Below are 15451 nucleotides of genomic sequence, written 5' to 3'. Positions count from 1 at the left end.
GATCCCCTGCTTAGGTGAGGGGGGGGGGGGGAGTTAAAAATATATGGGGTGGTGGAAAAAAAAAGAAAAAAAAGAGTAAATTCAGTCATATTTGAAATATACTTAATAAAATAAGGTAAAAAACTTTAATTAACTGAATCTAGAGGAGGAGAGGTCTACTACATTTACTACTAGCGTATTCGCCCCTAGCCTCTAGGGGCTTTGCCCAAAGAGGTATAATTACATACCAAGTGGGAAAAAATGCGAATCTACCCAGCGGCGGAAAAAAATGAATAGCAAATTTTCGCGAATAAATGGCGAATTGGGAGGATATTTACCCCCAAAGAAATTAGCCTAAATCCACTACAGGACCAGTAGGTATATTCCCTGAAGAGTAGAATCCGATCGGTTCAGTGGTTACCGAGATCTTAAGGGACGGTCGGACAGACATCAAGCTACTTTGTATTATAGATTTCATTTTGGGAAAAAACTAGAGGAAAATAAAATATTTTTTAGCAGTGGAATAAAAATGAATCTTGTGCAATCTGGTGCTATCCTATCTAAATATAGCCTTGTTATCACAGGAATCAGCCTTCAGTGACTGGGTGGGCAGTTTTCTTGTGTCTGTTCAGATCACCTTTATATGGAGCAGAAAAGTCGCATAAATCACAAACAAACCTAAACAAAAAATAGGTAAAACCCAAGAAAAAGGTAGGTATAACCAACAAGCGAATTAAATCTAAAATAATATTTTGGGGGCAAATGGAGAGGTGGTCAATTTTGCGACAGCTGAAAAACACGTATAGGTTTCGTGATTTATTCCCGAATACATTTTGTTATTGGTATATGCTGGGTAAAACCGATTAATATCCGCTGGATTAGAACCAGTTCTCAGCCATACTCAACTGTCCGCAAAATGTCCGCGGAAAGCTGTCTATAATACAATGTTATAAATGATTATTCAAATATCTGGGATCTCAAGGGATAAGACAATGGACAATAAGTTGATTTATATCCTCAATGATGATAAACAAAATTAACCCTTCTATAGTTTAAAATTATTGAAAAAAAAGTTTGGTCCCCAATAGTGTGGAACTAAATAAAATGCAATATAAGTAATATTAAGTACCCAAAGTTTTTGAGCTTTTGAGTTATGATACACAGACAAATTTTAAAAGACCACTGTTTTAGAGGTTCCTAGGGACAACAAATAACGAGATATCATCAAAGAAAAAATTATAATAATTACCTAATTTTGTTATGTATGGCATCAATGTGAGACTTGAGGTCACTAGGATACACAGAAGTATAATTGCATTTATCACAAGAGTATTTCTTCTCCTAGGTAGATAGATAGATAGATAGATAGATACACAGAAGTATAATTGCATTTATCACAAGAATATTTCTTCTCCTAGATAGATAGATAGATACATAGAAGTATAATTGCATTTATCACAAGAATATTTCTTCTCCTAGATAGATAGATAGATACATAGAAGTATAATTGCATTTATCACAAGAATATTTCTTCTCCTAGATAGATAGATAGATACACAGAAGTATAATTGCATCTATCACAAGAGTATTTCTTCTCCTAGATAGATAGATAGATACATAGAAGTATAATTGCATCTATCACAAGAATATTTCTTCTCCTAGATAGATAGATAGATACATAGAAGTATAATTGCATCTATCACAAGAGTATTTCTTCTCCTAGATAGATAGATAGATACATAGAAGTATAATTGCATCTATCACAAGAATATTTCTTCTCCTAGATAGATAGATAGATACATAGAAGTATAATTGCATCTATCACAAGAGTATTTCTTCTCCTAAGGTACAAAGTTTTTAGAGGTAAAACAAAGATGACACCATCTAAACAAGGATGACAACATCCATAAAAGCGAATCCCTGAAACGGTAGGACAAACAAACATTACCACTTGTAGAGTGTCAGAACTGAATAATCAAAATATTGTATACAAATCGAAACAAAATTGGAAGTGAATTTGTTGAAAAACTGCTTAAATACATACTTACATTTTTACGACTTTATTATAGAGATGCTTCGCTTATAGTTTTATACTTTGTTGTCCTAGGAATCAGTATTCCAAAAAACAGATCAATCGGATAGTTTTATAATATAAAAATTTGTTGTTAAAAAGTTAAAAATTAACATGTTTAAAATACCTAGACATACGGACATTCTGGTAACAATTTTAGAGTTGTACGCTTTCTAAATCGTACCTAACTTCTACAGGAATCACCATGCAAAATTTGAGATACATAGGACAATTCTAACATGCCTAAATTAACGAAAAGAGCTATCCGTTATAGACGGACGGACCGACCCTAATTATAGAAAAGATTTGCTTTCAAAAAGCAAAGCTCTAAAATCAGATGGTAGGAACAACAAAGTTGTAAAGAGTCAGAACTTATTATGTTTAAACAAAATTGTAAGTAAATTTGTTGCAAATTTGATAAATACAGAATACTTAGGTAAATTTTCAGGACTTGATTATAAAATTGTACCTTGTTGCCCTAGGAATCATTATTCCAATATTAACCCTTTTGTAGATAACAATTAGTGGTTGAAACGTTTGAACACTTAAACTTAATGAATCAACCAATAGAAATTCGCTAAAAGTTGTTAAGCCAACGAATAAGAAAACGTTATTATAACTTTTGGGACTAGTGTAATAAAGAGCCCAATGTCCCCTTACTCCCTGGAAAACTATGCTGTTCTATAGATCTTATATGACAAATACCTGGTGTTGTTTCTTTATATGATTACTCAGATAATGCCTGCAAATAAAAGTATGTTGAAATCATTGTTTTAAAAGGTCCTTTAGGACCATACAAATGACATCAATAAAAAAAGGGGGACATTTTTAACGCGCGGATTTTCCGTAAAGGTACATGTGTGATCTAGGACTTAAAAAAATGAATAGAACTTTAAATGTAAGAAAACGTTGTTATAAAACTTTGGGCACTAGTGTAAGATACAGCCCAATGTCCCCTCCCTTCATGGCCACTTGTACTTAATTTGTACCTGGATGTACTTATTGGACATTGGGGACTGTAAATTACTGTGGTACCAAAAGTATTATAACTACATCTTATTAGACATTGGAGACTGTAAATTACTGTGGTACCCAAAGTATTATAACTACATCTTATTAGACATTGGAGACTGTAAATTACTGTGGTACCAAAGTATTATAACAACTTCTTATTGGACATTGGGGACTGTAAATTACTGTGGTACCCAAAGTATTATACCTGGATGTACTAATGAATGTACACTGGTCACAGCTCAATTGTTGCACAGAATGTTTAACATCTACGTGTCTCTAAAATAGATCAGGGATCTTAAGGGATAAGACAATGGCCGATAAATTGATGTACATCCCCAATAATTATTCTCAACATTACCCCTTCTGTAGATTACAATTAGTTGTTAAAATGTTTGGACACTCAATCAAATTTCCATAAATGTCCCCAAAGTAGTTAAGCCAACAATTAAGAAAACGTTATCATAAAACTTTGGGGACTAGTGTTGAACAGAATGTTTAACATCTACGTGTCTCTGAAATAGATCAGGGATCAAAAGGGATAAGACAATGGCCGATAAATTGATGTATCTCCAATGATGATACACAAATAACAATTACCTAGTGGCTGAAACGTTCGGACACTCGACTTAATGAACCAACCAAATCTCAATAAAAGACCCCAAAGTAGTTAGACCAACAAATAAGAAAACATTATTATAAAACTTTGGGGACTAGTATTGGCCCCTTACTCCCTGGAAATAGACAGTTTCATGTCAAGGAGGGACAGGACATAACTATGGCTTTTGATTAAAAATTTCAAATTGGTGGACGGAAACTTTTAATCAGTAATTTAGGCATGTTAGAATTGTCTTACCGATTTCAAACTTTGCATGGTGATTCCTGTAGTAGTTAGGTACGATTTAGAAATCGTAGCAACTCTATAATCATTACCAGAATGTCCGTACGTTCATTTTAAACGTGTTGATTTTTTTACTTTTTTCAAAAACAAATTTTTATGTGATCTAATTATCCGATTAATCTGATTTTTGGTTTACTGATTCCTGGGACAACAAAGTATAATATTATAAGCGATGCAACTCTATAATCAAGTCCTTAAAAATGTAAGTATATCCATAAGCATTATTCTGTATCAAGCAGTTTTTCAACCAATTTACTTATAATTTTGCTTCGACTCTTATACATTTATATTCAGTTCTGACACTATACAAGTGTTAATGTCCGTTTGTCCTACCGTTTCAGTGCTTCGCTTTTATGGATGTTGTCATCCTTGTTAGTTAAATTCTTACCTTAAGATTAATTCTAGTATGAGTTTGGTAATCACAATTCTGGCATTTAAATATCTCTCCAAGGTGTTGCTTTTGATGCACTAAATAGATAGATAGATAGATAGATATTGATAGATAGATGGATAGATCATAGATAGTTATATACATTGATAGATAGATAGATAGATAGATAGATAGATAGTGAGATAGATAGATAGATAGATAGATATTGATAGATAGATAGATAGATATATATTTACATTGATAGATAGATGGATAGATCATAGATAGTTATATAAACTGATAGATACATAGATAGATAGATAGTTAGATAGATAGATAGATAGATAGATAGATAGATAGTTATTTACATTGATAGATAGATAGATAGTTAGATAGATAGATAGATAAATAGATAGATAGATAGATAGATAGTTATTTACATTGATAGATAGATAGATAGATAGATAGATAGATAGATAGATAGATAGATAGATAGATAGATAGATAGATAGATAGATAGATAGATAGATAGATAGATAGATAGATAGATAGATAGATAGATAGATAGATAGATAGATAGATAGATAGATAGATAGATAGATAGATAGATAGATAGATAGATAGATAGATAGATAGATAGATAGATAGATAGATAGATAGATAGATAGATAGATAGATAGATAGATAGATAGATAGATAGATAGATAGATAGATAGATAGATAGATAGATAGATAGATAGATAGATAGATAGATAGATAGATAGATAGATAGATAGATAGATAGATAGATAGATAGATAGATAGATAGATAGATAGATAGATAGATAGATAGATAGATAGATAGATAGATAGATAGATAGATAGATAGATAGATAGATAGATAGATAGATAGATAGATAGATAGATAGATAGATAGATAGATAGATAGATAGATAGATAGATAGATAGATAGATAGATAGATAGATAGATAGATAGATAGATAGATAGATAGATAGATAGATAGATAGATAGATAGATAGATAGATAGATAGATAGATAGATAGATAGATAGATAGATAGATAGATAGATAGATAGATAGATAGATAGATAGATATATAGATATATAGATAGATAGATAGATAGATAGATAGATAGATAGATAGATAGATAGATAGATAGATAGATAGATAGATAGATAGATAGATAGATAGATAGATAGATAGATAGATAGATAGATAGATAGATAGATAGATAGATAGATAGATAGATAGATAGATAGATAGATAGATAGATAGATAGATAGATAGATAGATAGATAGATAGATAGATAGATAGATAGATAGATAGAAATTGATAGATAGATGGTTAGATAGTTATATACTTTGATAGATAGATGAATAGAGAGTTAGATATAAATATATAGTTTGATAGATGGATGGATAGATAGATATCCTTATTAAAAAGTAACAGGATGTCTGTTTGTTTGTCTGTCTGTAACGAAGGATCTCGCTAACCGCTGAACCGTTCGGGTTCTCCTTAACAGGATAGCTTCTCATAAGTCCCAGAAAGGTTTTTAACTATTTTTGGGGAGGGTACCACCACTCTCCCAAGAGAAATCACCACTTAAAATAAATACCCCCTCACCCTCTCTAGGGGCGTATCCACTAGTAAAATATATATCAACTAGCGGCTACGCCCCTAGAGGCCTCTAGGGGCACTTTAAATGTTTGGTGTTTTAAAAAAGTAATACGATACCTTGCAATGTTGCAAAGGAGTCTGTATCACATTGCTACGATACTTTGCAATGTTACGTACCTAGGAGTCTCTATTCGAGGAAAAAAAATTTCGATTTATTGTGATTTCTCTTGGGTGGGTGGTGGTACCCTCCCCCAAAATAGTTATAAACCTTCCCGGGACCTATGAGACTCTACCCTGTTAAGGAGAACCCGATCGGTTCAGCGGTTAGCGAGATACAAACACACAGACACACAAACAGACATCCTGTTACTTAATATAGTATGAGGATATAGATAATGGATATATCCATGAAAAATAATCTATTTTGCCTCAAACTTTTCCACCAATGAAACTAACCTTTAAAAGAGTATTTATTATGAGTTGTGTACTGACATTGATCACAAAATATCTTGGTGGCGGCTCCGTGTTTAGCTGCATGCATCTTATAATCAGGGTTGCCAAAAATCCGGGTTTTTCTAGAAAAGTCCAGTTTTAACCGGTTAAATCATGGAAAAAAAAACAGTAAATTCTAATGTTTTTATACTGTGTGTACAGGCGTTTTAAGAAAAAAAAGAAGTTTCTTAAGAAAAAAAAAGTAATTTAGTATACCTTATTGAAGGCGAAAACAGCATTTATTTCAAGGTGGACTTTTGCTATGGATTTTTTTGATGGTTAAAACCGGAAAAAAAACATGTGGTTTTTAACTACCCTGGACTTTTATTGGCAACCCTGTGCACCTTGAAGCTTGAACTACTGGTTGTTGAATATTTACATATATCACAGGAGTAACTTTCTGCATTTTAGATTCAAACTTTACAATTATGGTAATAATCAAGGATGACAACATCCATAAGAGCAAAGCTCAGAAATGGAAGGACAAACGAACATTAACAGTTGTAGTGTCAGAACTGAATAAACTTAAAACATTGTACCTTGTTGTAATAGGAATCAGTATCAAAAAATCAGATAAAAGGATAAATTTACATACAAAAATTTGATGTCAAAAAATTAAAATAATCTGCTTGTTTTAAATGGACGTACGGACTTTCTTTCAAAGATTATAGAGTTGCTACGCTCTCTAAGTCGTACCTAACTGTTATAGGAATCCGCTGGTAAAGTTTGAAATCGATATGACAATTCTAACCTGTTTAAATTAACAAAAAGAGCTAACCGTTAGGACGGACCGACCATAATTATAGAAAAGCTTTGCTTTTGACAATAAAAGACCTTAAGGACAAAAGCCATAATGAACATAATATCCACTAGATTAAAGATCTAATGGACTAAAGGCCTAACGAACAAAAGTCCTAATGGACAAAAACCACCTTATGAACATAACTTATGGACAAAAGACCTAATGGGATAAAATACTTAATTGTCATAGGACAAAAGATCTAATTGGATTATATTTACACTAGCGGCTTCGCCCCTAGCCTCTAGGGGCTTTGCCCCAAGAGGTGATAAAAAAAATTAAGGTGAAATTCGTAAAAAAAAAGGACCAAGGAAATCTCCTGCAAAAAAAGGACCAATAAAATCTCCTGCAAAAAAAAGAACCAACGATATCTCCTACAAAAAAAAAATGGGGGGGGGGGATTTTTTTGTTTTTTGGGGGGTTGGGGGTGTCCAAAATAGCTTAAAACCACCACAGGATCTATAGGTATATACCCTGAAGAGTAGAATCCAATCGGTTCAGTGGTTACCGAGATCTTTAGGGACAGACAGACGGACGGACGGACAGACATCGTTCTACTTTGTATTATAGAAGATATCATAGTTATTAAATTAAGCCTGTTTTTTTGTTAATATAATGTTAAAGTTTCCTTGATTTTTGGGTTTTTGTGTTTTATTTGCGCCTCCAAATTTTTTAAGAAGATGGACATCTTTCACATGACGATTAAGTCCTAAATAAAACAAAATTAGTTTTCGTTTGATTAGAGGTGGATTCTTTTAAAACTTTCTGGCTCACTAAAATTGGTGAGGATCGCTAAAGAAATTTCTGAAAAATCCTCTAAAATCGCATTAAAAATCTACAAAATTTTTAGCGAGCCTCAGTAATTTTAGTGAGGCAGTGAGCCAAAAAGTTTTTTTTAAGAATCCACCTCAGGGATCTAAAGGGATAAGACAATGGCCGATAAATTGATCCACATCCCCAATCATGATACACAATATTCCCCCTTCTCTAGATTAAAAATAGTGGTTGAAACGTTTAAACACCCAACTTAATAAACCAAACAATCAAAAGTCACTAGTCCCCAAAGTTGTTTAGCCAACGATTAAGAAAACGTTATTATAAATCTAGGGAACTAGTGTAATATAAACAGCCAAGTGTCCCCTCTAACTCGCTGGGTATTAATCCATGTAAAAAATAACCAGAAACTGACCTTTTATGGTTGAAAAACTTTGAGGGCATTCAGAGCAGAAATTTTTGTTCTTTTTATCTCCGCTAGATGGGGATATTGTGTTGGTATCTTCTGCCGTTCTTTCAATATTATACAAGTCATGGAAATAACATGGATAATGTGAGAAAGAGAGAAGGAAAAAGAAAGAGAAAGATGCAGGGAGAGAAAGAAAAAGAGGGAGAAAAAGAGATAGGGAGAGAGAGAAGGGAGAAAAAGAAATAGGGAGAGAGGAGGAGGGAGAGAGAAAAAGAGAGAAATAGAGAAAGAGAGGGAAGAGATAGAGAGGAAAGTAAAGAGAGAGAGAGAGAGAGAGAGAGAGAGAGAGAGAGAGAGAGAGAGAGAGAGAGAGAGAGAGAGAGAGAGAGAGAGAGAGAGAGAGAGAGAGAGAGAGAGAGAGAGAGAGAGAGAGAGAGAGAGAGAAAGAGAGAGAGAGAAAATTAAAAGTAGAGAGAGAGGGAGAGTGAAATCTACCATAAAGCTCTTGAAAATATATAAAAAGATATTTATTAAATTAAAACTATTTTCCATATTCCATGACTATTTATACCTTGAGTGGACATTTTCTTTGTGCTTTTTCAGGTTACGCTTTTGTTTCACAGTGAACCCACATATCTCACAAGAATATGTTATTCCTTAAACATTTCATACATTTCAGTGTGCATTAAAATAAAATACGTAGCGCATACGTAGGTGATAGGTTCAAATCTCGGCTTAACACTGCGTAATAACTAAAGACATTAAAAATAGTTTCTAATGAAGCCACGTGAGGTGCGCGACATTAATATTTGGAGTAGGGGGAAACGGGGAATGCCTTGGCCCAAAACAGGCGCAACCATTAACATGCAGAGTTAGGACTTCCAGAAAAAGGTCGTTCAATCAAAGAGTTGGTTGTCTAATAACCTAAATATGACAATCAATCTTTTTAAATTTTTTTTCGAAGCATCTGAGCCCTGCAATAGTTTTAAATCGATAGGATGCGTCTAACAAAATTACTTAAGTTAACTACTAAAGCTATCCATTACGGACCGTAAATGTAAACTCCGAACAAACATAATGTGCAAATCTGAATTTTTAAAATAGTAGCCTTATTATTCATTTAGGATGATTTTACAAATGCTGTTTTTGAGATCTTGTTCTCTATTGGTGCTGATTAATAAAAAAATAACAGTGGAATTTTGTGATCAAAGGAGGCATCTACATTTCATGTTTATTGTAAAATCATCCTAAATTAATAATAAGGCTGCTATTTTGAAAATTCAGATTTGCATATTATGTTTGTTCGGGGTTTAGAAAAGCTTCGCTCTGGGGGCAAGTTGATTATATTAGGTCATGTGAAGGAAACGAAGTTGCGGGTTTCGTCATACTTTCACAGTAGCTTTTCTCCTATTTCTGACGGGGCAATCACCTAACCTAACCTTTCAAAAGCAACTGTAAAATACGACGAAACCCGCAACTTCGTTTCCTTTACATGACCCCATTATATTTGGTTTGTATGAAGTGAAACCTAAATGTTTGGATGCTTTGTGCTCCTTCAGGTTATTAATATATTTAGCAGAATACTCGCATAAATCACAAGAATATCTCAACCCTTCATGGTGCACAGCTATATGATGTGATAACTCTACAAATTATATTAAACTCATTTGATTTTATTTGCTGTTAGTGTTATTGCTTTTATCCCCCCTCCCCCTTAAATGATATCCTATCTATAATACAAAGTAGAATGGTGTCTGTCCGTCCGTCTGTCTGTCTGTCCGTCCCTTAAGATCTCGGTAACCACTGAACCGATCGGATTCTACTCTTCAGGGAATATACCTAATGGTCCTGTGGTGGTTTTAGGCTATTTTCTTGGGGGGTGGGACAACCCCAACCCCCCCAAAAATGAAAAAAATCCCCCCTCAATTTTTTTTTATTTAAAATTTGTGGGGGCATCATTTTTATAAACTAGCAGCTGCGCCTCTAACAAGGGACTTTGTATTAAAATGGGATAGGGAAAACCAAGGAAATAGCCTAAAACTTTCCCTGGACCTATATGAAGCTTCCTCAAACTTAAGAACTCAATCTGATCATTAGTTATTGAAATCTTAAGCTACAGACAAAAAAAATACTAAGAATATAAATATTTTTAAAATAGTTTTTCCTTTGTTATTTTTACAGAAATACTCACACAAAGAACACTCAAACTTGTCTAAACAAAGTCATTTTTATACCCAGAATTATAATGAACAAAATTACCAACCACATCATTAGATTACAATATCATGAATATTTAGAATAAACAGTTTGATTGGTTGGTACAAATTGGCGGAGTCCAACCTTTTCCACCAATAATTTTAATCTAAAAAAGGGGTAATTTTGTTTCCTTTAAGGACTTGCAGACAAAGGTTGTTGGTTGCAGAGATCTAAAGGGATAAGACAATGGCCGATGATTGGATGTACATTGTATATCCCAAATAATGACACACAAAATTACCCCTTCTGTAAATTAGAAATAGAGGTTGAAACGGTTGAACACTCAACTTAATTAACCAACCAATAAAAATTCATAAAAGTCCCCAAAGTTGTTAAGCAAACGAATAAGAAAACGTTATTATAAAACTTTGGGGACTAATGTAACTAATAAAAAGTACATTATCCCCTCTCTACCTCTGTGTTAGGTATGATATAGCTTTGGGTTCAAGACCTCTCAAAGCTTTGAAAAATACTCTGCTTATGATTGTAGTGTAAAGCGTCCATTCGCCCATCAGACAACCAACCCTTTGATTGCACGACCTTTATCTGAGAAGTCTTAACTGTGCATGGTAATGAGTTGCGCCTTTTTTAGGCCAATGCATTCCCCATTCACCAATAATTTTAATCTAAAACACGGGGTAATTTTGTGTCCTTTAAGAAGCCTGACAGTAAGGACTTGCAGACAAAGGTTGTTGGTTGCAGGGAGGGAGGGGACAGTGGGACTGTTTATTCCACTAGTCCCCAAAGTTTTATAATTTTCGTTGGCATAATAACTTTGGAGACTTTTATTGAGTGTGTTGATTGGTTGGTTCATTTAGTTTTGTGTCCAAACGTTTTAACCACTAATTGTAATCTACAGAAGGGGTAATTTTGTGTACCATTATTTGGGGATGTAAATCAACATTTATCAGCCATTGTCTGAACCCCTTTAGACCCCTGCGTTGGTTGTCTGTTAGGTGTTATAACCAGCGTTGCGGCTCCGGTTCCGGTTCCGCGGAGCCGTCTGTGATGATGGCGGCTCCGGCTCCGACCTCAAATCAAGAAAAACTCGACATATTTTTTTCCCCACGTCTATTTTTAACTTTTGAAGGTTCTAAAAGTTCAATTTTTGATAAAAATGGACTTGAAAAACTTAAAAGGGGCATTTGCACATGACAAAACAGAGTTACCAAATTATAATTTATAAAAATTTATTTATCTAGTCCGGAGCCGGAGTCGTTTTTTAACGAAAATTACGGATCCAGCTCCAGCAAAATATGGCGGCTCCACGGCTCCCAGCTCCGGCTCCGCAACACTGGTTATAAACATGGCGGGGGGGGATTAAAAATGACCCTGTGGCTGATGTTGATTGTTGACATGAAGTTGGAAATATTTTCTGTTGCTTGAGGAATATTCACAATCGGGACAATACAACACTTCATCACTAAAATTAGATTTGTTCAAATTTTTTTTCGTGACAACGCCTCTTAAGGGGCGTTTCGTCACATTTTCACTGTGGTTCTTTTCCTATTTCTAGCCCCTGTGGTAGGCTCTAACCCTGCGGGGCCAATTGCCTAACCATGCGGGGCAATCACCTAACCTGACCTAAAATAACCGAAGCTACTTTGAAAAAACGATGAAACGCCCCTTAAGAGGCGTTGTCACGAAAGGGACTATACCCGTTTTTTTTGTTTTTATTTTTAGAATAGTTATTTATCGCATCGTATTATAGACAGCTTTCCCCAAACATTAAAATGAAAAATTAAAATGATTGTTAGTTTTAGTTTGCGTGGAAAATTGTCTGTAATACGATGCTATACATAACATTTCAGAATGGCTTAGAACCGATTCTATATTCTAAAATTTTATAAATATATTTTTAAATGACAGTTTTCTATTTCTAAAGAACTTAATAAGACCAGCAGTTACCGAGATCTTTAGTGCAAACAGAGGGACAACCTTCATATTAAATAACCAATGAAGGAAAAATAGATAATATGACCAACCTTTGAAAAGAATGATTTTGTTTGACATGTCTTGTTAGTGCAACTTTTGTCTTCACTGATGTATCACATAAATCACATGAATAACTTTTATTTGCCTTGCCGCTGAGTTCAACTTGTTCAGGTGGAGATAATTGTTCTAGCTCTGTTTTTAATATAATTTCTGGGTAGGATAGGCTCTCCAGGGATCTAAAGGTATAAGACAATGGTTGAAAAATTTATGTTCATCCCAAATGATGATACATACAATTAACCTTTCTGTAGATTTAATTAGTTAAGACACTCAACTTATTGAAAAAACCAATAAAAATTCAATGTGAGTACCCAAAGTTGTTAAGACAACGAATAAGAAAACATTTCTATAAAGAACAGGATAATGTTTAAGGACATACTTACACTTTTGGACTTGATTATAGAGATGCTTTGCTTATGACATATTGTTAAGTTAAAAATAAACAAGTTAAAAATTGACGTATGGACATTCTGGCAACGATTATAGAGTTGCTACGCTTTCTTAATAATTCCCAACTACTACAGGAATAAAAATCACCATACAAAGCTTAAAATTCATAGGACAATTCTAACATGTCTAAACTAACTAAAAGATCTAACCGTTCCACGAAAAAGGCAAACTGTAACAACGGACGGACCGACCCTAATTATGGAAAAGCTTTGGTTTTAAAATATGAAACTTTTACTTACTCACCCGACAGACATAGTAGCTGCTGAATTCTTTTCATTTTCTAAATTTGGTTTCAAGTCTGTTACTTCATTACCACATTTTTCATTTAAATTTTCTTCTGTTAAGTATGGTTCTTCTTTTTGCAGCAGTAAATAATTTCTAAAATCATACAATTAATTCCGTAAAATAATCCTTATGTAAAAGTAATAGAATCTGTGTGTGTGTGTGTAGCCATAGTTTCTCAGTGTTTGGATCTAAGTAGTCATGGAGTAGGACGACCTCTGTCTGTCTGAACCAAAGAATATTGCTAACCACTGAACCGATATGGTTCGCCTTAACAATGTAGCTTCTCATATGTCCTGGAAGGGTTTATAACTATTATGGGGGAGGGTACCACCACCATTCCAGGGCCGGCGCCATTGTCGTAGAAAAGTGTATAAACATGAATAAGAAACATCTTACTATAGTAAATAAATTATTTTTCAAATTAGATATTAAAAAAAATATTTTGAGTGTCACTAGAGGCCTCTATGGGCGTATACCTACCATTAGAGTAAAACACTAGAAGGAGAACCACCTTGTGCAACCTTTCTGTTGGGTCATTGAAAATCAACCAATGTTTATATTAACACAGCCAAGTAGCAGAAAATAATTTAGAAGTAGACGAAAAAGGTCTTTGAAAAATGATGGGAGGTAGTTATCTGTATATACATCTATACTCTAGATCTGAGCTGGATCTTAAATCGTTTCAGTGGTGAGCCAGATCGGGGTGCGCCGAATTTCAGCCAGCGGCATTTCATAAAATGCTGTGCTCTCATTGGTGGAAAGTTGGCTAAAATGATTTAAAGACTAAAATGATTTAAAGATCCAGCTCTGTTCACCTACCTAAATTCTGTGTTAGCCTGATTGAGACAGTCCAAAGCAGTTTCAAGACACTTGGATAACTATAACAAAAATAAACTTTCTTCTTTTTTTGTAAAATAATTATAACAAGGTAGGTACTTTGTTAAAAATGGACATACGGACATTCTGGTAACGATTATAGAGTTGCTACGCTTTTAAAATCCTACCTAACTACCGCAGGAATTACCATGCAAAGTTTGAAATCGATAGGACAATTCTAAAAAAAAAGTAAAAAAATCAACATGTTTAAAATGGACGTACGGACATTTCGGTAATGATTATAGAGTTGCTACGCTTTTTAAGTCGTACCTAACTGTTATTGGAATCAGCATGCAAAGTTTGAAATCGATAGGACAATTCTAACCTGCCTAAATTAACGAAAAAAGCTATCCGTTACGGACGGACGGACGTACGGACGGACCGACCCTAATTATAGAAAAGCTTCGCTTTTAAAAAGCAAAACATTTAAACTTAAAGGGAGTGGATATTGAGCTGGTTTTTACACTAATCCCCAAAGTTTTATACATAATAACATTTCTTCTTCGTTGGTCTAACAACATTGGGACCTTTCAGTGAATTTTGATTAGTTGATTTACTAAGTTGAGTGTTCAAACCACTAACTAAAAGTTTAAAAGCACAACATTTAAACTCATAGTAGACAGGGGGCTGTTTATTACACAAGTCCCCAAAGTTTTATAATAAGATTTTTTTTTCGTTGAGGACTTTTATTAAATTTTGATTAGATGGTTCACAAAGTTGAGTGTCAAAATAATCTAGATAAGGGGTAATTTTGTGTTCATCACAGGGGATGTACATTAAATTATCAGCCATTGTCTTATCCCTTTAGATCCCTGTTTAGTAGAGGGAAATGCCTTTGTTCAAAAAGTTGTCCCAATTGAACAAATGTAAGGAAAAGGTAGTGAACGAGCAGATGACAAAAAAAAGTATTTGCGGAATCTTCACGAAAACAAGGATGACAACATCTATAAAAGCAAAGCACTGAGACGGTAGGACAAATGGACATTAACACTTGTATAGTGTCAGAACTGAATAATCAGAATAACAATGTATAAGAGTCAAAGCAAAATTGTAAGTAAATTTATTGAAAAACTGCTTGATACAGGACAATGTTTATGGACATACTAACATTTTTAGGACGGATTATAGAGTTGCTTCGCTAATTACATTATACTTTGTTCTCCC

The 15451-nt window shown here is 33.9% G+C and overlaps 1 protein-coding gene across 3 annotated transcripts; it reads right to left on the bottom strand.

The window, feature by feature from the left end:
* Positions 1 to 439: 439 nt before the first annotated feature.
* Positions 440 to 14304, bottom strand: LOC145307409 (uncharacterized). 3 transcript variants are annotated; one of them, XM_080149836.1, is made up of 16 exons: positions 14231 to 14304; positions 13370 to 13504; positions 12667 to 12852; positions 12013 to 12104; positions 10592 to 10637; positions 9954 to 10072; positions 8997 to 9081; positions 8432 to 8529; positions 7873 to 7951; positions 6788 to 6845; positions 6408 to 6492; positions 4351 to 4430; positions 3270 to 3340; positions 2756 to 2792; positions 1229 to 1320; positions 440 to 657 (listed from the first exon to the last, which is right to left on the bottom strand). In XM_080149836.1, the coding sequence occupies exons 2-16, from the start codon at positions 13378 to 13380 to the stop codon at positions 567 to 569; spliced, it is 1230 nt and encodes a 409-aa protein (XP_080005962.1). In that variant the 5' UTR covers positions 13381 to 13504; positions 14231 to 14304; the 3' UTR covers positions 440 to 566. The 3 variants fall into 3 exon arrangements, with proteins under 3 accessions (XP_080005962.1, XP_080005964.1, XP_080005963.1); XM_080149838.1 differs by lacking the exons at positions 440 to 657; positions 1229 to 1320 and adding an exon at positions 1481 to 1576; XM_080149837.1 differs by lacking the exons at positions 440 to 657; positions 1229 to 1320 and adding an exon at positions 1664 to 1759.
* Between the last annotated feature and the right edge of the window lie 1147 nt (positions 14305 to 15451).

Source organism: Acartia tonsa, chromosome 15 (genome assembly GCF_053477335.1).
Source record: "Acartia tonsa isolate MP-2025a chromosome 15, ASM5347733v1, whole genome shotgun sequence".
Classification (NCBI taxonomy): Eukaryota; Metazoa; Arthropoda; class Copepoda; order Calanoida; family Acartiidae; genus Acartia; species Acartia tonsa.
The sequence above is the reverse complement of the archived record's forward strand: the minus strand, read 5'-3'. Positions and strand labels throughout refer to the sequence as shown.